General features: G+C 49.1%; 1 protein-coding gene across 1 annotated transcript in view; it reads right to left on the bottom strand.

Annotated features, from left to right (window-relative positions):
- EBF4 (EBF family member 4) overlaps positions 1–16,115 on the bottom strand; it is a 135,985-nt gene that overhangs the window by 50,840 nt on the left and 69,030 nt on the right. The window contains exon 7 of the mRNA XM_054989982.1: positions 3,067–3,148. Within this exon, the coding sequence (XP_054845957.1) occupies positions 3,067–3,148 (82 nt within the window). The remainder of the gene's footprint in view (positions 1–3,066; positions 3,149–16,115) is intronic.

The raw sequence follows: 16,115 nt of genomic DNA, 5'->3' as shown, positions 1-16,115 counted from the left end.
GTGATCTGGCAGGGCTTGTCTTACATCCTTAGGTTGAAAGGTGCACACTGGGCTGGTAGGCAAGGAGGGGACTCCCCAGGCATCAAGCAGCGCCGACTGCCTCGTGGCTTCATCATCGTAACGATATGGTAATTGTGACATTTTTACATGATTAACAGCCATGCCGATTTGCATAGCGCGGGTGCCGGGCGCGCCGGCGGCTGGAGGAGCAGCCGAGCACACCCACCTTGATGAGGGAGCAAGCGAGGAGCAGCGGGGAAGGCTGAGGGGGGAGTGGAAGCCCCCCCCCCCACATTCAGAGATGGCAGCCCCTTGGAGTGTGACTTTGGCCTCTAGATACCCAGAGAATCACAGAGGAACATGCGAAGTGTCTGGCCTTGGTGGGTCCCCCTTTCCAACCAGTTAGGTTCTATGTCGCAGCATACCAGAACAGAGATCGACCTGGAACTGCAGCCTCAAGCCGAGAATCTCTCTCCCTGATTTCTGATGCTTGGGGATGGACTGCCATTGTGCTGTGGCGAGGGAAATGCCCTCTGCCCATGCTCAGACACTCTCGCTTATGGACAGAGATGGTCCACTTAACTCCAGTTGCTGAGAGAGGCCGTTTTCACATGTCTCAGCACAGCGCTAAACTCACAGAACAAGGAAATCTTCATGGCGCGATTTCTGATGTCAGCGCGCCAAGAAAACGGAATCGTGGCGTGATGACATCAGAAATTGCGCCATGAAGACGCCCTCGTTCCGTGAGTTCAGCGCCATGCTGAGATGTGTGAAAACAGCCAGTGGCTGACATAATCATGCCCTGCTTGGTGGCTTTGGAGAGGAACATGGCTCAGTAGTGGAACATCTCCTGGTTATGAAGAAGGTCCCAGGTTCAACCCGTAGCACCTCCAGTAAGGATCAGGTTGTAGGAGATGTGAGGGACCTCCACCGGAGACCCTGGAGAGCCACTTCCAGTCTGAGAAGCCAAGACTGACATGGGTGGGCCGAGGGTCTGCGTCAAGGTAAGGCTGTTTCGTGCGCTCATGCGGCTTCCCAGAGGCTGGCCACTGTAAGAACAGGATGTGGGGCTAAAAGGTCCCTTGGCCTGAATGGACAACGGCCTGCTTATAAAAGTGCAATGTCTGCCATTATGACCAGTAGGATCTGGAGGTGGACGAAGGAGGTGTGCTTGCTCCAGGAGTGCCCATGAGAGATCAAGAGTCCAGTAGCTCCTTTAAGACTAATGGACTTTATTGTAGCATAAGCTTTCGAGAAGCACAGCTCTCTTTGTCAGATGCAAAATAGTGAAGAGTCCAGTAGCACCTTTAAGACTAACCAACTTTATTGTAGCGTAAGCTTTCGAGAACCACAGCTCTCTTTATCAGTTGCATAGATCTGACGAAGAGAGCTGTGGTTCTAGAAAGCTTATGCTACAAGATACGATGCATCTGATGAAGAGAGTTGTGGTTCTCGAAAGCTTATACTACAAATGCATCTGACGAAGAAAGCTGTGGTTCTCGAAAGCTGATGATGCATCTGACGAAGAGAGCTGTGGTTCTCAAAAGCTTATGCTACAATAAAGTTGGTTAGTCTTAAAGGTGCTACTGGACTACTATTTTGCAACTACAGACTAACACGGCTAACTCCTCTGGATCTATGACCAAGGGAGGTCAAGGACTACAGGGGAGTTTGGGCTTGCCACAGCTCTGCCATGCTCCTTGTTCATCATTGCCGGTCAAGGCTTTCTGAAGACCCTTGATGCACCACCTTCCAGGCCCTAAACATGGCAACACTCGAGCTAAGCCCAGCCACCAATTACACCACAATAAAATCATAGAGCTCAGTATCGATGACGCTCAACAGCCTGTCAAAGGGCCTTTTTGTAACCTACTCACTGCTCAGTGTAACTGGTCCAAACACACTCAGAGACCTTCAAAGCAGTGGGGTGGATTTGAACATGGACGGGAGAGACCCCAGTTCAATTCCCCCACACTGCATCTGAAGAAGAAAGCTATGGTTCTCGAAAGCTTATGCTACAGTAAAGGGGTATTCCTAAAGGTGCTACTGGACCTATTTTTGCTACTACAGACTAACACAGCTAACTCCTCTGGATCCACATTGCTTTGAAACTCACTGGCTGTTCTTGGACTCGTCACCCTCTCTTGGCCTCAATGGACTCACAGAGTTGTTAGGAGAATAAAAGAAATAAAAGTTCAGGAGAATCATGGGGGAAGTTACCTCTTTGGAGCAAAGAAAGGAGGGATGCAAATGAGATAGATGGATCGATTGATAGACAGACAGAAGTGAGCTGTGACTCCCAAAAGCTCATACTCTATGGCAAACGTGGTTAGTCTTATAAGTGCTACTGGATTCTTGCTCATTTCTACTGCTACAGACAGACTAACACGGCTTCAGATACCTGAAGAAGTGAGCTGTGACTCACAAAAGCTCATACTCTTATCACGAATTTTGTTAGTCTTATAGGTGCTTCTGGATTCTTGCTCTTTTCTACTGCTACAGACAAACACGGCTACTCATCTCGATGGACAGACAGACAGACAGACAGACAGACAGACTGACTGACTGGTAAATCAAGAGGCTGTTTTTGACCACTAAATAGTAAAGAAAAGTCCAGTAGCACCTTGAAGACTAACCAACTTTATTGTAGCATAAGCTTTTGAGAACCACATCTCTCTTCGTCATGATGCATCTGACGAAGAGAGCTGTGGTTCTCAAAAGCTTACACTACAATAAAGTTGGTTAGTCTTCAAGGTGCTACTGGACTCTTTTTACTCTTTGACCACTAAAACTGTAAATCCTCCACGCTTTAGAGCTCACCTCCTTTATTTTCCGTTCAGACCCTCTGAGAATATTTGGGTACCAAAATCATAGTTTGGGGCTGCCCTTTTCCCTTTCCCTGGAGATCAGCCCAAATCTGAAGAAGGTTCATTCATAGCAGATCTGCTTCAGATGGCTCCTAGGAGTGAGCCCCAAGAAAACGCCTTAGAGGGGAAGGCAACAGGAGAGGAGGGTAGAATGTGGCTTGCACCGGGTGGTCAGCGCGAGCAAGGGAGGTGGTCTCACCTGGAAGCGCCGCATGTCTCGGGGGTTCCCGGCATTCTTTAGGCAGTTCTGGTTGCATTTGAGGAAGAACTTGAGGAAAAATCTAGAAGAAGAAAAAAAGAGGAGGATACAGTTACCGAGAGGGTGTGTAAATGCTGAGATCCAGGATTAAATTTCCCAGACATTTTCTCAAAGTATAGCAGCCACATCAGCCCTTGATTCCAATCAGGGACATGTTCAGTTATTTCCTTTTTAAAAAGACTTGGGAGATCTAACCACGGGTCTCCCAGGGTCTCCTCTAGGTTCTTGCTGGGTACCTTGGATGCTCTTTTATAAGGAAGAAGGGCTACTGCATTTGGGGCATTTTCTTTGGGGGAATAAAAGGGGACTAAGAGAAGACATCACAGTGATGGGTTGGGCGGTGGCTCAGTGGTAGAACATCTGGTTGGCATGGAGAAGGTCCCAAGTTCAGACTCTGGCATCTTTAGCTAAAAGGACCAAGTTGCAGGTGATGGGAAAGACCTTCACCTGAGACCCCAGAGATCTGTTGCTATTCTGAGTAGACAACAACAACAGCAACATTCAATTTATATACTGCCCTTCAGGACAACTTAATGCCCACGCAGAGTGGTTTACAAAGTGTGTTATTATTATCCCCACAACAAAACACCCTGTGAGGTGGGTGGGGCTGAGAGAGCTCTGAGAGAGCTGTGACTGGCCCAAGGTCACCCAGCTGGCTTCAAGTGGAGGAGTGGGGAATCAAACCTGGCTCTCCATATTAGAGTCCTGCCACTCTTAAGTGACTGACCCAAGGTCACCCAGCTAGCTTCAAGTGGAGGAGTGGGGAATCAAACCTGGCTCTCCAGATTAGAGTCCCGCGCTCTTAACCACTGCACCAAACTGGCTCTCTAGACTGACACTGATGGACCAAAGGTCTGACTAAGTATAAAGCAGCTACATAATGTACATACGAACATTAGGAATGGTGTGAAAATTGTGGACGCATGAAACTTTTTCTCTCTCTTTCATAAAGCTCAGAACTCCGGGTTCATGTACACAAGTGAACGAGGGCTAAACCAGATGCGTGTTGGGAGTTCAATATTTGGAGCTGCCTGTGATTTAAGGTAAATTCTAAGGAGTGCCTGAGAATTAACTTTAACAAATTGCCGGCAGCTCCAAATCCAGAACTCCCAACTTGCTTCTGGTTTGGACTTTCGTTCTCTTGTGTGCATCAACCAGGTCTTAGCTATGGCCCTCTCTGGCCGTTACAGCCAGGGCAGGAGTCCAGAAGGAGCAACTGGGGGCACTGCTGGTCAGTGAATTGTAATCTTGGGGAGAACCTGCCTAATTACTGTTAGACTCATGGGAAGAGTAGCACCCCCCCCCCAAAAAATCTAGTTGGCAATGCGGATGCCAACTCCAGTCCAGGAAATTCCTGGAGATTTGTGGGTGGAGCATGGGGTTTGGGGAGGACAGGGGCCCAAGCACTGTATAATGGCATAGAGATAGCCTCCAAAGCGGCCATTTTCTTTAGAGGAACTGATCTCTGAAGCATGGAGATGCGTTGTAATTCTGGGGGGTCTCCAGGCCTCACCTGGAGGTTGGAAACCCTAGGGGGCTGCATGGCTGGCCAGTCTAAAATGCTGAGTTACTGTTCCAGTCACTTTGTGGCCCTGGGTTCAAATCATCCTGCTGTCTGCACGATCAGAGAGGGACTGTGGGTCAGTGGCAGAGCAAGAGGTTCCAGGTCTGGTCCTTGGTACTTAACCAATCATCTGCTTAGCCTACAGATTTCTGCAGGTAGAGTGCCCTTGCCCAAGCTTCTCCCACAACCATGAGGACTAGGAACTTCTGTGCTTAAAAAAAGAAGAAGCCAGGGAGGTCCAAGTGGGCTTGATGGTGAGGCCAAACACACATTCCCACGCCCTTGTGCACAGCCCAAACTATTTGTACTAGGACCGATCTTTGGGCGGCTTTCTTCTCTTCCTCCCATCCTCAGCTGAAAGGCTGGCCCTTTAAGGAGCCCTGAAACGCATCCTTCTCTTCTTAAGAGGGTATTGATTGGTAACTGATCCCGGCTGCCTTTGAGGCAGCTAATGGGCTATATTGCTGCAAAGGACGATCAATCAGGGAATACTAACCCTGGAGATATCTGAGCCCAGGGGAAAGGGGGGAGGGGGAGGCCCATGGGGGGAAAGCCAGGAGTCTGTGCTCAATACCAATGTTGTCTCCGAGCCACAGCTGCAGCCCGCACCCCGCTCACGGAGATACCAAGGCGGGACCCTCCCCTCTCCTGGCTAATACTTTCATGCTGTAGCTCCTGGGCCCTTACAGCAGACTCACCTGGGAGAAAGGGGCAGGAGTTTTCCCTGCCATGCTTCACCTGCTCCAGGAGAGAAAAGGCATCAGGGCAGAGACAGCCTTCAGAGCCGGCCCTTCTGCTACTGAGGCCTTTGCCATGTAGGCCGTTTCTGCACAGCTTACCTTAACCCAGAACGCTGCGCAACATGCCAAAGAAACACGGAAGATCGCGCTTTCTCGTGCGTGAAAATGCGATCTTCCGCGTTTTTTTCGGCATGTTGCACAGCGTTCCGGGTTGAGGTAAGCCGTGCGGAAATGGCCGTAATTTCTCATCTCTGCCCCACCCAAAAAAATTCCCCATTTGTGAGTTCTCTTCTCAGTTTGCATTTCTTTGAATAGCCTCCTTCGCAGACATGTGTTTTTAATCCGAGATTTTTAATTCGTACGCCACTTTTGGCATCCTTGCCTCCAATATCACCCCCCACCCAATCAAATGTGTGCATTGTTCAGTGTTTTCTGTGTCTCAGTAAATACGCATATCACATATGTAGTGTCCATCACGCATATAAAATTCCACATAAAGTGGTGCAAGAAAAAGAAAGGAAGACAACTGAAGCAGCATTGTTGAAACGATAAAGGAATATAGAAAGAAATGGAACTGGGAGCATTTGCTTATTCCCTGCCCAGCCCACGCCACCAGCAGCTGGCTGTAGTGCAACAGAAAGGAGGAGAAGCTCTTCTGGGCCCCCCCCCCCGTACTGAAGCCACGCCCTTTCCGTTTGGATTGCTTTTGCTTGCAACCTTGTGTGTGTGTGTTTTAAAGAAAGAGATCAAGATGGGTGGCCATGCTAGTCTGTCTGTAGCAACAGAAAAGAGCAAGAGTCCAGTAGCACCTAGAAGACTCACAAAATTTGTGGTAGGGTACGAGCTTTCATGCGTCACAGCTCACTTCTTCAGATAGTGCTAGAATGTGAGTCCATCCAACGTGATTTCAGATGCCAAATGACAATAGCAGGTAAATGACAATAGCAGGCATGATTGAATAGGGTGGGGTATGAAGAGGGTTGGTGGGTGTGGAGAAATCAGCATTGGTAATGAGACAGGAAGCCCAGGTCTCGATTCAATCCAGGTGGATGCATTGTCTTGAGCTTCGTTATCAGTTGCAATTCAGCAGTCTCTCTTTCTAATCTCCCTTTGAAATTCTACTGCATGATAACTGCTACTTTTAGGTCAGCAACGGAACGTCCTGGAAGGTTAAAATGTTCCCCCCACAGGTCACTCCACTCTTTAAGATATGAGAGATGGACTCACTTCTAACTGTATCTGAAGAAGTGAGCTGTGACTCATGAAAGCTCATTCCCTACCACAAATTTTGTTAATCTTTTTGGTACTACTGGACTCTTACTATTTCAAAGAAACTCTATTTAGAAACACAATAAATAATAATAATAAAGTGCCATCAAGTTGCCACAGACTTATGGCGACCCTTCATGGGATGTTCTAGGCAAGAAATGAGGAGAGGAGGTTTGCCATTGCCTGCCTCTGCATAGAGACCCTGGATTTCTTTGGTGGTCAGTCTCCCATCCAAGTACCAACCAGGGCGGGCCCTGCTTAGCTTCCAAGATCTGAGCTCAGGCTAAGGTGGGCTATCCAGGCTGATACATAATACACAAACCAATAACCTGTGCCTGGTACCACACTACACGTTGAGGAAGATTCAGGGTCAAGTAGGGTTGCTCGACGGCCAGCCTCCAGGTGGAAACTGGAGGTCTCCTGGAATTACAACTGATCTCCAGATGGCAGTGAACAGTTCCCATGGAGAAAAAAAAGGCTGCTTTAGAGGACGGTGGCAGTGGACAGTGCTGTCAAGTCATAGCTGACTTACGGCGACCCCTGGTTGGGTTTTCATTGCCATTGCCTGGCTCTGCAACCCTTCATTGGAGGTTTTCATCAGAGGTCTCCCATCCAATTACTAACCAAGGCCAACCCTGCTTAGCTTCTGAGATCTGACAAGATCAGGCTCATCTAGGCTATCCAGGTCAGGGTGCTTTAGAGGATCGAGTGTAAGGTATTAAACCATGCTGAGGTCCCCTCCCCAAACTCCACCCTCAAAGGTTTGCCAACTCTGGATTGGGAGATACCTAGAGATTTGGGGAGGGGGAACCTGGGGACAATGGCATTTGGGGAAGAGCGGGAACTCAGCAGGGTATAATGGCATAGAGTCCACCCTCCGAAGCAGCCATTTTCTTCCAGGGGTGCCGATCTCTGTCGTCTGGAGATCAGTTGTAATTCCAAGAGATTGCCAGATCCCACCTGGAGGTTGGCAACCATATGCACTCCCCAGGCCCCTCTGCCCCCAAATCTCCAGGAATTTTCCAACCCAGAGCTGGCAGCCCTAGTTCCAAGGCAGTCTGAGCAACTGCGAAGAGAACTGGGCTTGTAAGAGGCGACCGGAGAGTGATAAGTGATCTCTTGCCTAGATCCAGAGGAATTAGCCATTTTAGTCTGTAGTGGCAAAATAGTAAAGAGTTCAGTTCGAAGTTGCAAAACAGTAAAGAGTTCTTCGAAGAGAGCTGTGGTTCTCGAAAGCTTATGCTGCCATAAAGTTGGTTAGTCTTAAAGGTGCTACTGGACTATTTACTGTTGCCTAGTATAAGACTTTAGCAGATGACTCATAGTAGAGTTCAGGGTGCCACGAAGAGCAGCAGGGTAAGGGGAAAAGAGATACTTCCACAGGGCACCCTCTAGCGAGACGTTGCCCCGCGCAAGCCACTTCCTGAAGAAGTGAGCTGTGACTCACGAAAGCTCATACCCTACCACAAATTTTGTTAGTCTTTTACATGCTACTGGACTCTTGCTCTTTTCTACAGCAAGTCACTTTGAAACGGATAACAGATGCAAACATCTGGCATCACTTGAATTGTCACAGAGTGACTTTTAGATTGTGTGCAAAGAGTGGCTCCTTCACATCCTTGCATAGTGTCCCAGGATACACCCTTTGGATTCTGGCACAGCAAGCTGAGGTAGCCAGATCCCTGGAGCCCACACAAAGTAGTCGCCACATTTCCAAGAATCTCTAGGAAGGAGCTGGGAAAAATGGGGAGAGGGGAGGAAACCCGCGGCGGAGAGCAGCAGCCCCGGAGAAAATGGATGGCGGCCCCAACAGCTTCCCAAGCTGATGAAATATTTAGGATGCTTGTGTAGGGTCCTATAATTGTCATTCTAGCATCCATAATTGATGGGCGGCAGCCGTGCACACGCCAAAGAGGCCAGGAAGGCTGGGGAGGGAGGCGAAACCCGCTCTAATCAGGCACGCACCCCACCACACACATGGCTGCGCAACCAAGTAGTACAAATGCTTGCAGTTTAGGGCTGCCAGCTTCCCGGTTGGGACTGGAGGACTCCTGGATTTACAACTGATCTCCAGACTACACAGATTAGTTCTCCTGGAGAAAAATAGCAGCTAAAAGGCAGCTTTGGAGGGTGGACTCTCTGGCATTATACCCTGCTGAGATCCCTTCCCAAATCCCACCTTCCCTTGGCTCCACACTAGAGATGGGCATGAACTGAAATACGAACCAAAGTTTGTCACGAACCAGGATGGTTCATGGGAACTCATTTTTAACAAACTGCGACGAACAATTTTGATTTTTAGCGTGGTTCGTTTGGTTCGTATTTTGGTTCGTCACTGCAGACAGCCTTGTGCTGATCAATCAGTTTCCTATGCAACGGGGTGGGTGGGATGGGCTTTTGGTAGACCTTCTGCTGACCCGGAAGTTTTCACGAACCAAATGAACCGGTTCGCGAAGTGGGCAACTTCATGCCATTTCATGGTTTGTGAAATGCTACGAACCATGAACTGCAATGAACCACCATTTTTTCAGTTCGTGCCCATCTCTACTCTACACCCAGGGATTTTCCAACCCAGAGTTAGCAATCATAACACCAAGGCCTGATTTGTGTAATCCTTCAGCCCTGAAAAAAGGGGAGGGGTGGGGCCATTGGAGCAAAGATCGTGCCTGGACTACTGGGAGCCCATGTTGCCCTTTCGGGAGCGGCCCCAGCCTCCTACCCTCGACTGGCTGGGAGAACACTCCTAAGATAGCTGCTCTGAACTGGTGGAGCTCAGGTTCCCAGCAGCCCCCCAAAGCAAGCTGGTGGGACGGTTGACAGGTTGAACGTGCAGGATTGCAGTGCAATCCTAGGCAGACTTATGCCAGTCTAAACCCATTGATTTCAATGGGCTTCGTCTGGAGTAACTGTTTAGGATCTCACTGTTAATGCAAGCCTCCCTGAACTATTTTATCGTGGCTTCTTTCACACATATTGGATCATATACTTGCAGTATGTTTTCAATGTGTTTTAGCAATTGAATCTGCCGTCTCCCTTGCGGTGTTCTGGTTGCGTTCCCTGTGCCCTTTAATGTCTTTGAGTTTGACTGTAAGTCACTTTGGATATCCTGGTAGGAAGACTGCTAACAAGCTGATAAACAGGGCAGGAAATCCAGGGAAGGAAATCCATGGCCTGTGAGCCAGTTGCCCAGTTCTGTTAAGTAGATCAGTCAAGCTAAGCTTGACTTCCTAATTCTATTTTTTTTTTGCCCTGTATGGAGTAAACATGTGTGTGTTTGTGTGTGTGATCTGGCTGAAGGCTATATTCTTTGGATATATACCCCACACAGGAGTGCAATGGTGGCAGGTAGACTGGCATAGCAATATGGCAAAGGAGCAGTGGCAGATGAAGAATCCACTTTCATTGGGGCTTGTCAATAAGTATTGGCTGACTTCGTTTTCTGGATTTTTCATCTTCGTGTTGGTAGCTGGCATCTTCCTACCCAACATTTTTAATTGTTTAAAATGTTGTTTTTATGCCTTTGAAGCTCCAATTTTATGCCTTTTAAGCTCCAATTTTAATTGTTTTAATGATGTGTAGTAGTAGCAAGTTGCTTTGGTTGGTTATAAAGGTCTTAAAATGTGATTTTATTATGTATGTTTTAATTTGTCAGTCTCCTTGGTGGCCCTTGTGAGAGTAGAAAGGCGGGATAGAAATTTTGCTAAATAAATTAAAATAAAATTGGTTCTCTTCCGGCTACCCTCCTACACTGGCGTCCCGAAACTGCAGCAGACAGAAATGACCCACAAGGTGAACACACAGCACAAATTCCACGTTCACAGCCAATGTGGTACAGCGGTTAGTATGTCAGATTGTGAGTGGGGAGACCTGAGTTTAGATCTCTGTGCTACCTGGAAGTACGCTCGATGACATAGGACCAATCTCTCACTCTCTCTTTCTCAGCCTAACCTCCCTCATAGGGCTGTTGTGAGAATAAAACGGGGAACGGCTGCCCTGAGCTCCTCGGAGGAACGGTGACACAGAAACGAGTGAGGTGCGCGGAGCCTGAACAAAAACGAACACTTGAGGTGGGCTTCTTCTCCCCCTCCCCAAAAAAGCACAACTTGGGAGTTTAATCACACGAGTAAAACAATCTCAAGGAATGAGAGTTGCTGACTGAAGATGCTGGTTGGCTGGAGTTCCTGCTTTCCTTGCAGGTGGTAATCAAGGAAAGGAAGGAATGGGGAAAAGGAGGAGGAAAGATATACATAGAGAGAGCGAGACAGAGAGAGGGGGGTGAAGGAGAGAGAGAGAGAGAAGTGGGTACCCCTCCCCATCAAAAGACTGACAGTGATCCAATAACCCCCCTCCCCCCCCTGCACCTCTGCCGTGCCCACTGTCCTCCCCTCCGGTGCCACCAACTTCAGCAAAGAGACAAGAGAAAGATATAATAATAAACACACGTCGGACGCCTTCACCTCCTTAAGCGGCAGCGGCGCACACAGGCCCAGGAGTTAAAAATAAAGACAATGTGCATATATTAGCATCCATAATGCACCACTCTCCCCATTTAATATGCAAATTCCCAGCCACGCTGCTGAACACCTTCTGTTCCGAGCGCATAAATTTGAATTTGCAATTAGAATAATCTTGTATAATTAATGAAAAGCGTCAATTTTAGCTCCTAAGTAATTTGATTAACATGTTGATAGGGCACTTATCGGGCTCTCTAAACCAGTGGGGCTGGGCGTCAAGGAAGCGGGGAGGGGAGGGGACTGAGGGGCGCAAAGGCAGGGGGAGAGGAGGCCGGACCCCGTCTTTCACCTCGGCTGCCCACGGAGGAATGAACACGGAGAGAGACATGGGCACGGCAGGACAGATGGGCAGATGAGAGAGTGGGCTCGGATCTGGCGCGGGAATAAAGCAAACGGTTAAAAATACAGGTGAACTGATTTTCTCCCAGGGCGGGATTCACCACTGCCTCCAACAGCCAGCCAGAAGAGTTTGGACGGCCCAAGAAGGGGCAGGCGGTGGAACTGTTGGTCTTCACTGTTTGCTAGCCACGGTGGCTGAATAGGGCCTCCAGGTTTGGTGACAGAATGCTTCGGGTTGGCGGAGATCAGGGAACAGTGAGCCCTGCTGGTAGCTTTCCCTGTGGCTTGTGATGAGCCACTGCTGGAAACAGGATAGTGGATTACATGGACCACCGCTCTGATCTGGTATGGCTGGTCTTGCGGTCTTGTGTTCTTATGGTCCATTTAGCATTGCTGGAAAACTCACGGGCTGGCCACTTCCACCCTGACTGTGAATTGCTAAATCCGGCAATCAGCGACAGCAGCTTAGAACCTGGAGGTTTTCCTTATTAACATTTTTTTACATACAAAAAAACTCTACCAAGCCTCTCAGTTGTAGAATAGTAAAGAGTCCAGTAGCACCTTTAAGACGAACCGATTTTATTGTAGCATAAGCTTTCGAGAACCACAGCTCTCTTCGTCAGATGCAGATGAGACCTGTGGTTCTTGAAAGCTTATGCTACAATAAAGTTGGTTCGTCTTAAAGGTGCTACTGGACTATTATTTTGCAGACTACAGACTGACACAGCTAACTCCTCTGGATCTCTACTGTAACTCTGCAAGGCAGTTTGCAAGGAAAAACGAATTCTGATTGCCGATATCTGTCAACCACATAAATATCCCAGGCTTTCTTTGCAGAGCTCAGGTCCCTCTACTTTAGAACCACTGTGGGGTTAGGCTGAAAGATAGTAACTGACCCAAAGCCACCCCAAGAGCGTCACGGATAAGCAAGGATTTGAATTCAACTCTCCCTAGCCGCTACACCCAACTAGTTCTCACCAATAAACCTGCGTCACTGCTACACCTATCTCTGCTGTAAATACAATGGAAGAGGTGATACATCCTTGGTGATGATTGGCAGAACTGCCCTGATGTCATAGAAGGGCAGGGATGGGTGCTGGCTGCTATTGGCTGAGCTGCAAGACAGGCAAAGTAAAAGGAGTAAAATGGCCTAGAAAACAAACAGGTAGCGATCAAAAAAAGGTCGATCGAGAACAGGTTTAGAAAAAGAGGGTTGGAAAGAGCCCTGCTCAGTGTAGAGGAATGAAGTCCCAAAGAGAAAGGCCAGAAGACTTGGCAGAGGAAGGTAAAGTGGAGGAGGAAATGGGCAGAGGCAAGGAAAGCTCCGATCATGTATGGCTTTGAAATAACCAGCCAAACTTTGGGCTCTACGACACTAATACTCCAGGTGTTTACTTAATTAACTTCAACATTTCAATAAGTAAATCTTACTTAATTGATGACAGTGGGATATGCCAACATCCTGTGGCAATCAGTCCCAAGCGTTAAGCGGGGAACGAATAACCCTCCCTGTCTGCCCTCTCTTCAGATCAGACACGATCTTATAAGCTTGGATCGTGACCCCTTTGAGAAAAGATACATACACAATGAGCAAGCAAAGAGATGGCCTGTTGTTTGTGGAAGGACTCCAGTGACGTTTAGGAGATGCCACATGGGCTGTGGGACTAAAGTGACCATTGGTCATGCCCCTACCAACATGGATCGGGTCTCCTCCTCACCCACAATGAAGCAACAAGCTCTGGCTAGCTTGGCACTGGGGCCTGGAGAGCTTAAGTTTGCCTGGAGCCCCAAGAGAGCATCATTCCTTCTCTGCCGTCTCTACAGATGCATCTGGGGGAGACACTGAAGGGGTGGGAAACTCCATGGGAGCGACGTGGCAGGTGGCAGCCAGGATCCGAGCAGGCCTCGTGGCTACCATTGCGGTCCCTGGGAAGGCCCTGTGGAAGGTTTATGATCCATTGCGCTTGTCCAGTGATCTCGACCAGCTAGGCAGGGAGTAGGTTGCCCCGTTCATGCCAAAACAAATCAGTTCTAAATGGCAGCTGCCCACAAAATGCAGACATGAAGAAAGGAGGCGCCATTGCCACCTGGCAGGTCGACCCAAAGAGAGCATCGAGCCACTGAGGCCGCAGCTGCACCCACTGCCAGGCCATCATGCCTCCCTCCGCAGGCTGCCCGAGCACAACATCTTGCTGGAGGTGTTGCTGAAGCAGTATTGGCATGCGGCCGCCCAGCTTCGGAGCGCCTCTCCCCTGCCGGGGCCACCCACCAACGCCGCCTCCTCCACCTCCCAGCAACAAGAGGTGCTGGAATGGCGTTCCACTGCGTTCCGGCAGGAAAAAAAAGCCCTGCCTCCATCCCACAAACCCCCTTTTCCTCTGTTGTGTCACACAGGCACACACACGAGGCTGCCTCTTATTGTATCAGACTATCAGTCCATCGAAGTCGGTACTGGAGTCCAGTGGCACCTAAGGGACCCGCAAGATTTAAGCTTCCGAGAATCAGAGCTCCCTTCTTCAGACACCGACTCTCGAAAGTTCACATCCTGACAATCTTGTTGGCCTCTGTGGTGCCACTGGGCTCACATCCTGCTGTTCTACTGCCGGCCAACACGGCTCCCCACCTAAACTGAAGTCAGAACAGGCTACTCAGACCAGCAGTGGCTCTCCAGGGTCTCAAAGAGGAGTCTTTTGCATCCCCCTCCACCGGATTCTTTTTACCGAGGATTGAACCCACGGACTTCAGTATGCCAAAGAGTTGCTCTCCTGCTGAGCCACGGCCCCTCCCTTTTCTATTTGCTGTTTGTAAGCCAGAGGTCTGAGGCCCGTGGCTGACAGGAGCCACTTAGGGAGAGCACCATTGTCAGAAACACCCATCAAGCAGGCACACTTCCCCAAAGCTGGACAAAGGAAGCTGGCATCCCACAAGGCCAACCCGCAATGCCAACTGGTGAAGGTGCCTGTGAAGGGGGAGAAATGAAAGTTGGTGCTTGGTCAGGCACACTGGAAGCAAACTGCACACCAGTGGTGTTGCCTGCACCTCAGGGGCTTGCCTTGGGGCATCTCTGTGGGTCCGGAAACCCCTGAAGGGCTTAAGCCGCACCTCCTGTCTTCTCCTCCAGCAGTGGCCCCAGTAGCGCTTCCCAGAAAATCAGGGGCTAACCTTGGCTGGAGGACCTGCCCTATGCGCTGAGCATAATAGTCTGATGTGCTGAGGGTTGCTTGCCCTTGGCAGCATTTGCTGGCAACTGAAACATTTCCCTACAGCACAGCCTGGCACAGCCCCACAACCAACAGCCTGTGCCGAAAACGCAGTGCCGCCCAAACAAAGGGAGCACATTTTGCAGTTAACCGGTGCTATCAACTTCCCTTCCTTTTTAAGCAGACACGTGGGGTCGCTGGCTTCGGTTACCTGGAGCGAGAGCTATTTAGGTGTTTTTTAAGAGGTCCTTCTCTGTCTGCAATACATTGTGCTCTGAATTGCACAGACAGGTCTGAGCATATCCATGCGCTCCTTGCAGCGGAGAGTGAGTCTAGATGGCCTCCCTGGTTCTGTTGGCCAATCAAGCAAAGCTTAACTCCCAGGAGGCTAATTTGATTGTTTTTTGCCCTGTCCAGAGTGAAAACTGTATGCATTTGTGTGTGTGTGTGTGTGTTTGCGTGTGTGCGTGTGACCTGGGTGAGGAAGCGGCTGAGACATCGCCGCACACAATGGCTGCTGGCCAGACAGACTGTAATGGGTTTGATTCTTCTCCTCCTAATCTCCGCGTTGGCTTGTCAATCCCTATTCTTCTCCATTGGCCACCGGCTGCCTCTCTGGTGGGTTGAGTGACAGGCGGACTTCCCACAGCACCAGGCCCCTGTTGCAGCCGCTCCGATGCTATCACGGTGGACAAAAGCCCGGGAAATGTCAATGTGTTATCAAGGCACCCCAACTGCCTTTGGGATGTGTTGAAATGGGAGAACCCACTGGCCCCATTGTCCGACAGATGGGGAAAGTGACTTATGCACACGCATGCACACACACTCAAAATGCTGACAAAGGGAGAGAGAAAGAGACAAGTGCTTTGAGATCTGGAGACTGGGCTGCTGTATTCCTTCCCCTGTCCCAGGAAAAAAAAACAGATATCTTTCGGAAGGTCAGAAAATCAGTCCATCTTTCTTAAAGGAATTTTCAGAGAATTGTATAGAATTTAGTCAAACTCTTTTAGTTATAGATCAAGACGGGAAGCCGTGTTCGTCTGTCTGTAGCAGTAGAACAGAGCAAGAGTCCAGTAGCACCTCTAAGATTAACAAATTTTGTGGTAGCATATGAACTTTCTTGAGTCATGGCTCGCTTCTGAAGATCTGAAGAAGTGAGCTGTGACTCACAAAAGCTCATACCCTTCCACAAATTTTGTTAGAAGTGAGCTGTGACTCATGAAAGCTCATACCCTACCACAAACTTTGTTAGTCTTATAGATGCAACTGGACGCTTCCTCTTTTCTTCTTTTAGTTATAAGTTTAATCAAACTCTGGTTCTACAGAGAGACATGTTGGGATGAGACTTGGCTGAGTCCCTCCC

The sequence above is a fragment of the Eublepharis macularius genome, chromosome 10, assembly GCF_028583425.1.
Source record: "Eublepharis macularius isolate TG4126 chromosome 10, MPM_Emac_v1.0, whole genome shotgun sequence".
Classification (NCBI taxonomy): domain Eukaryota; kingdom Metazoa; phylum Chordata; class Lepidosauria; order Squamata; family Eublepharidae; genus Eublepharis; species Eublepharis macularius.
The sequence above is the reverse complement of the archived record's forward strand: the minus strand, read 5'-3'. Positions and strand labels throughout refer to the sequence as shown.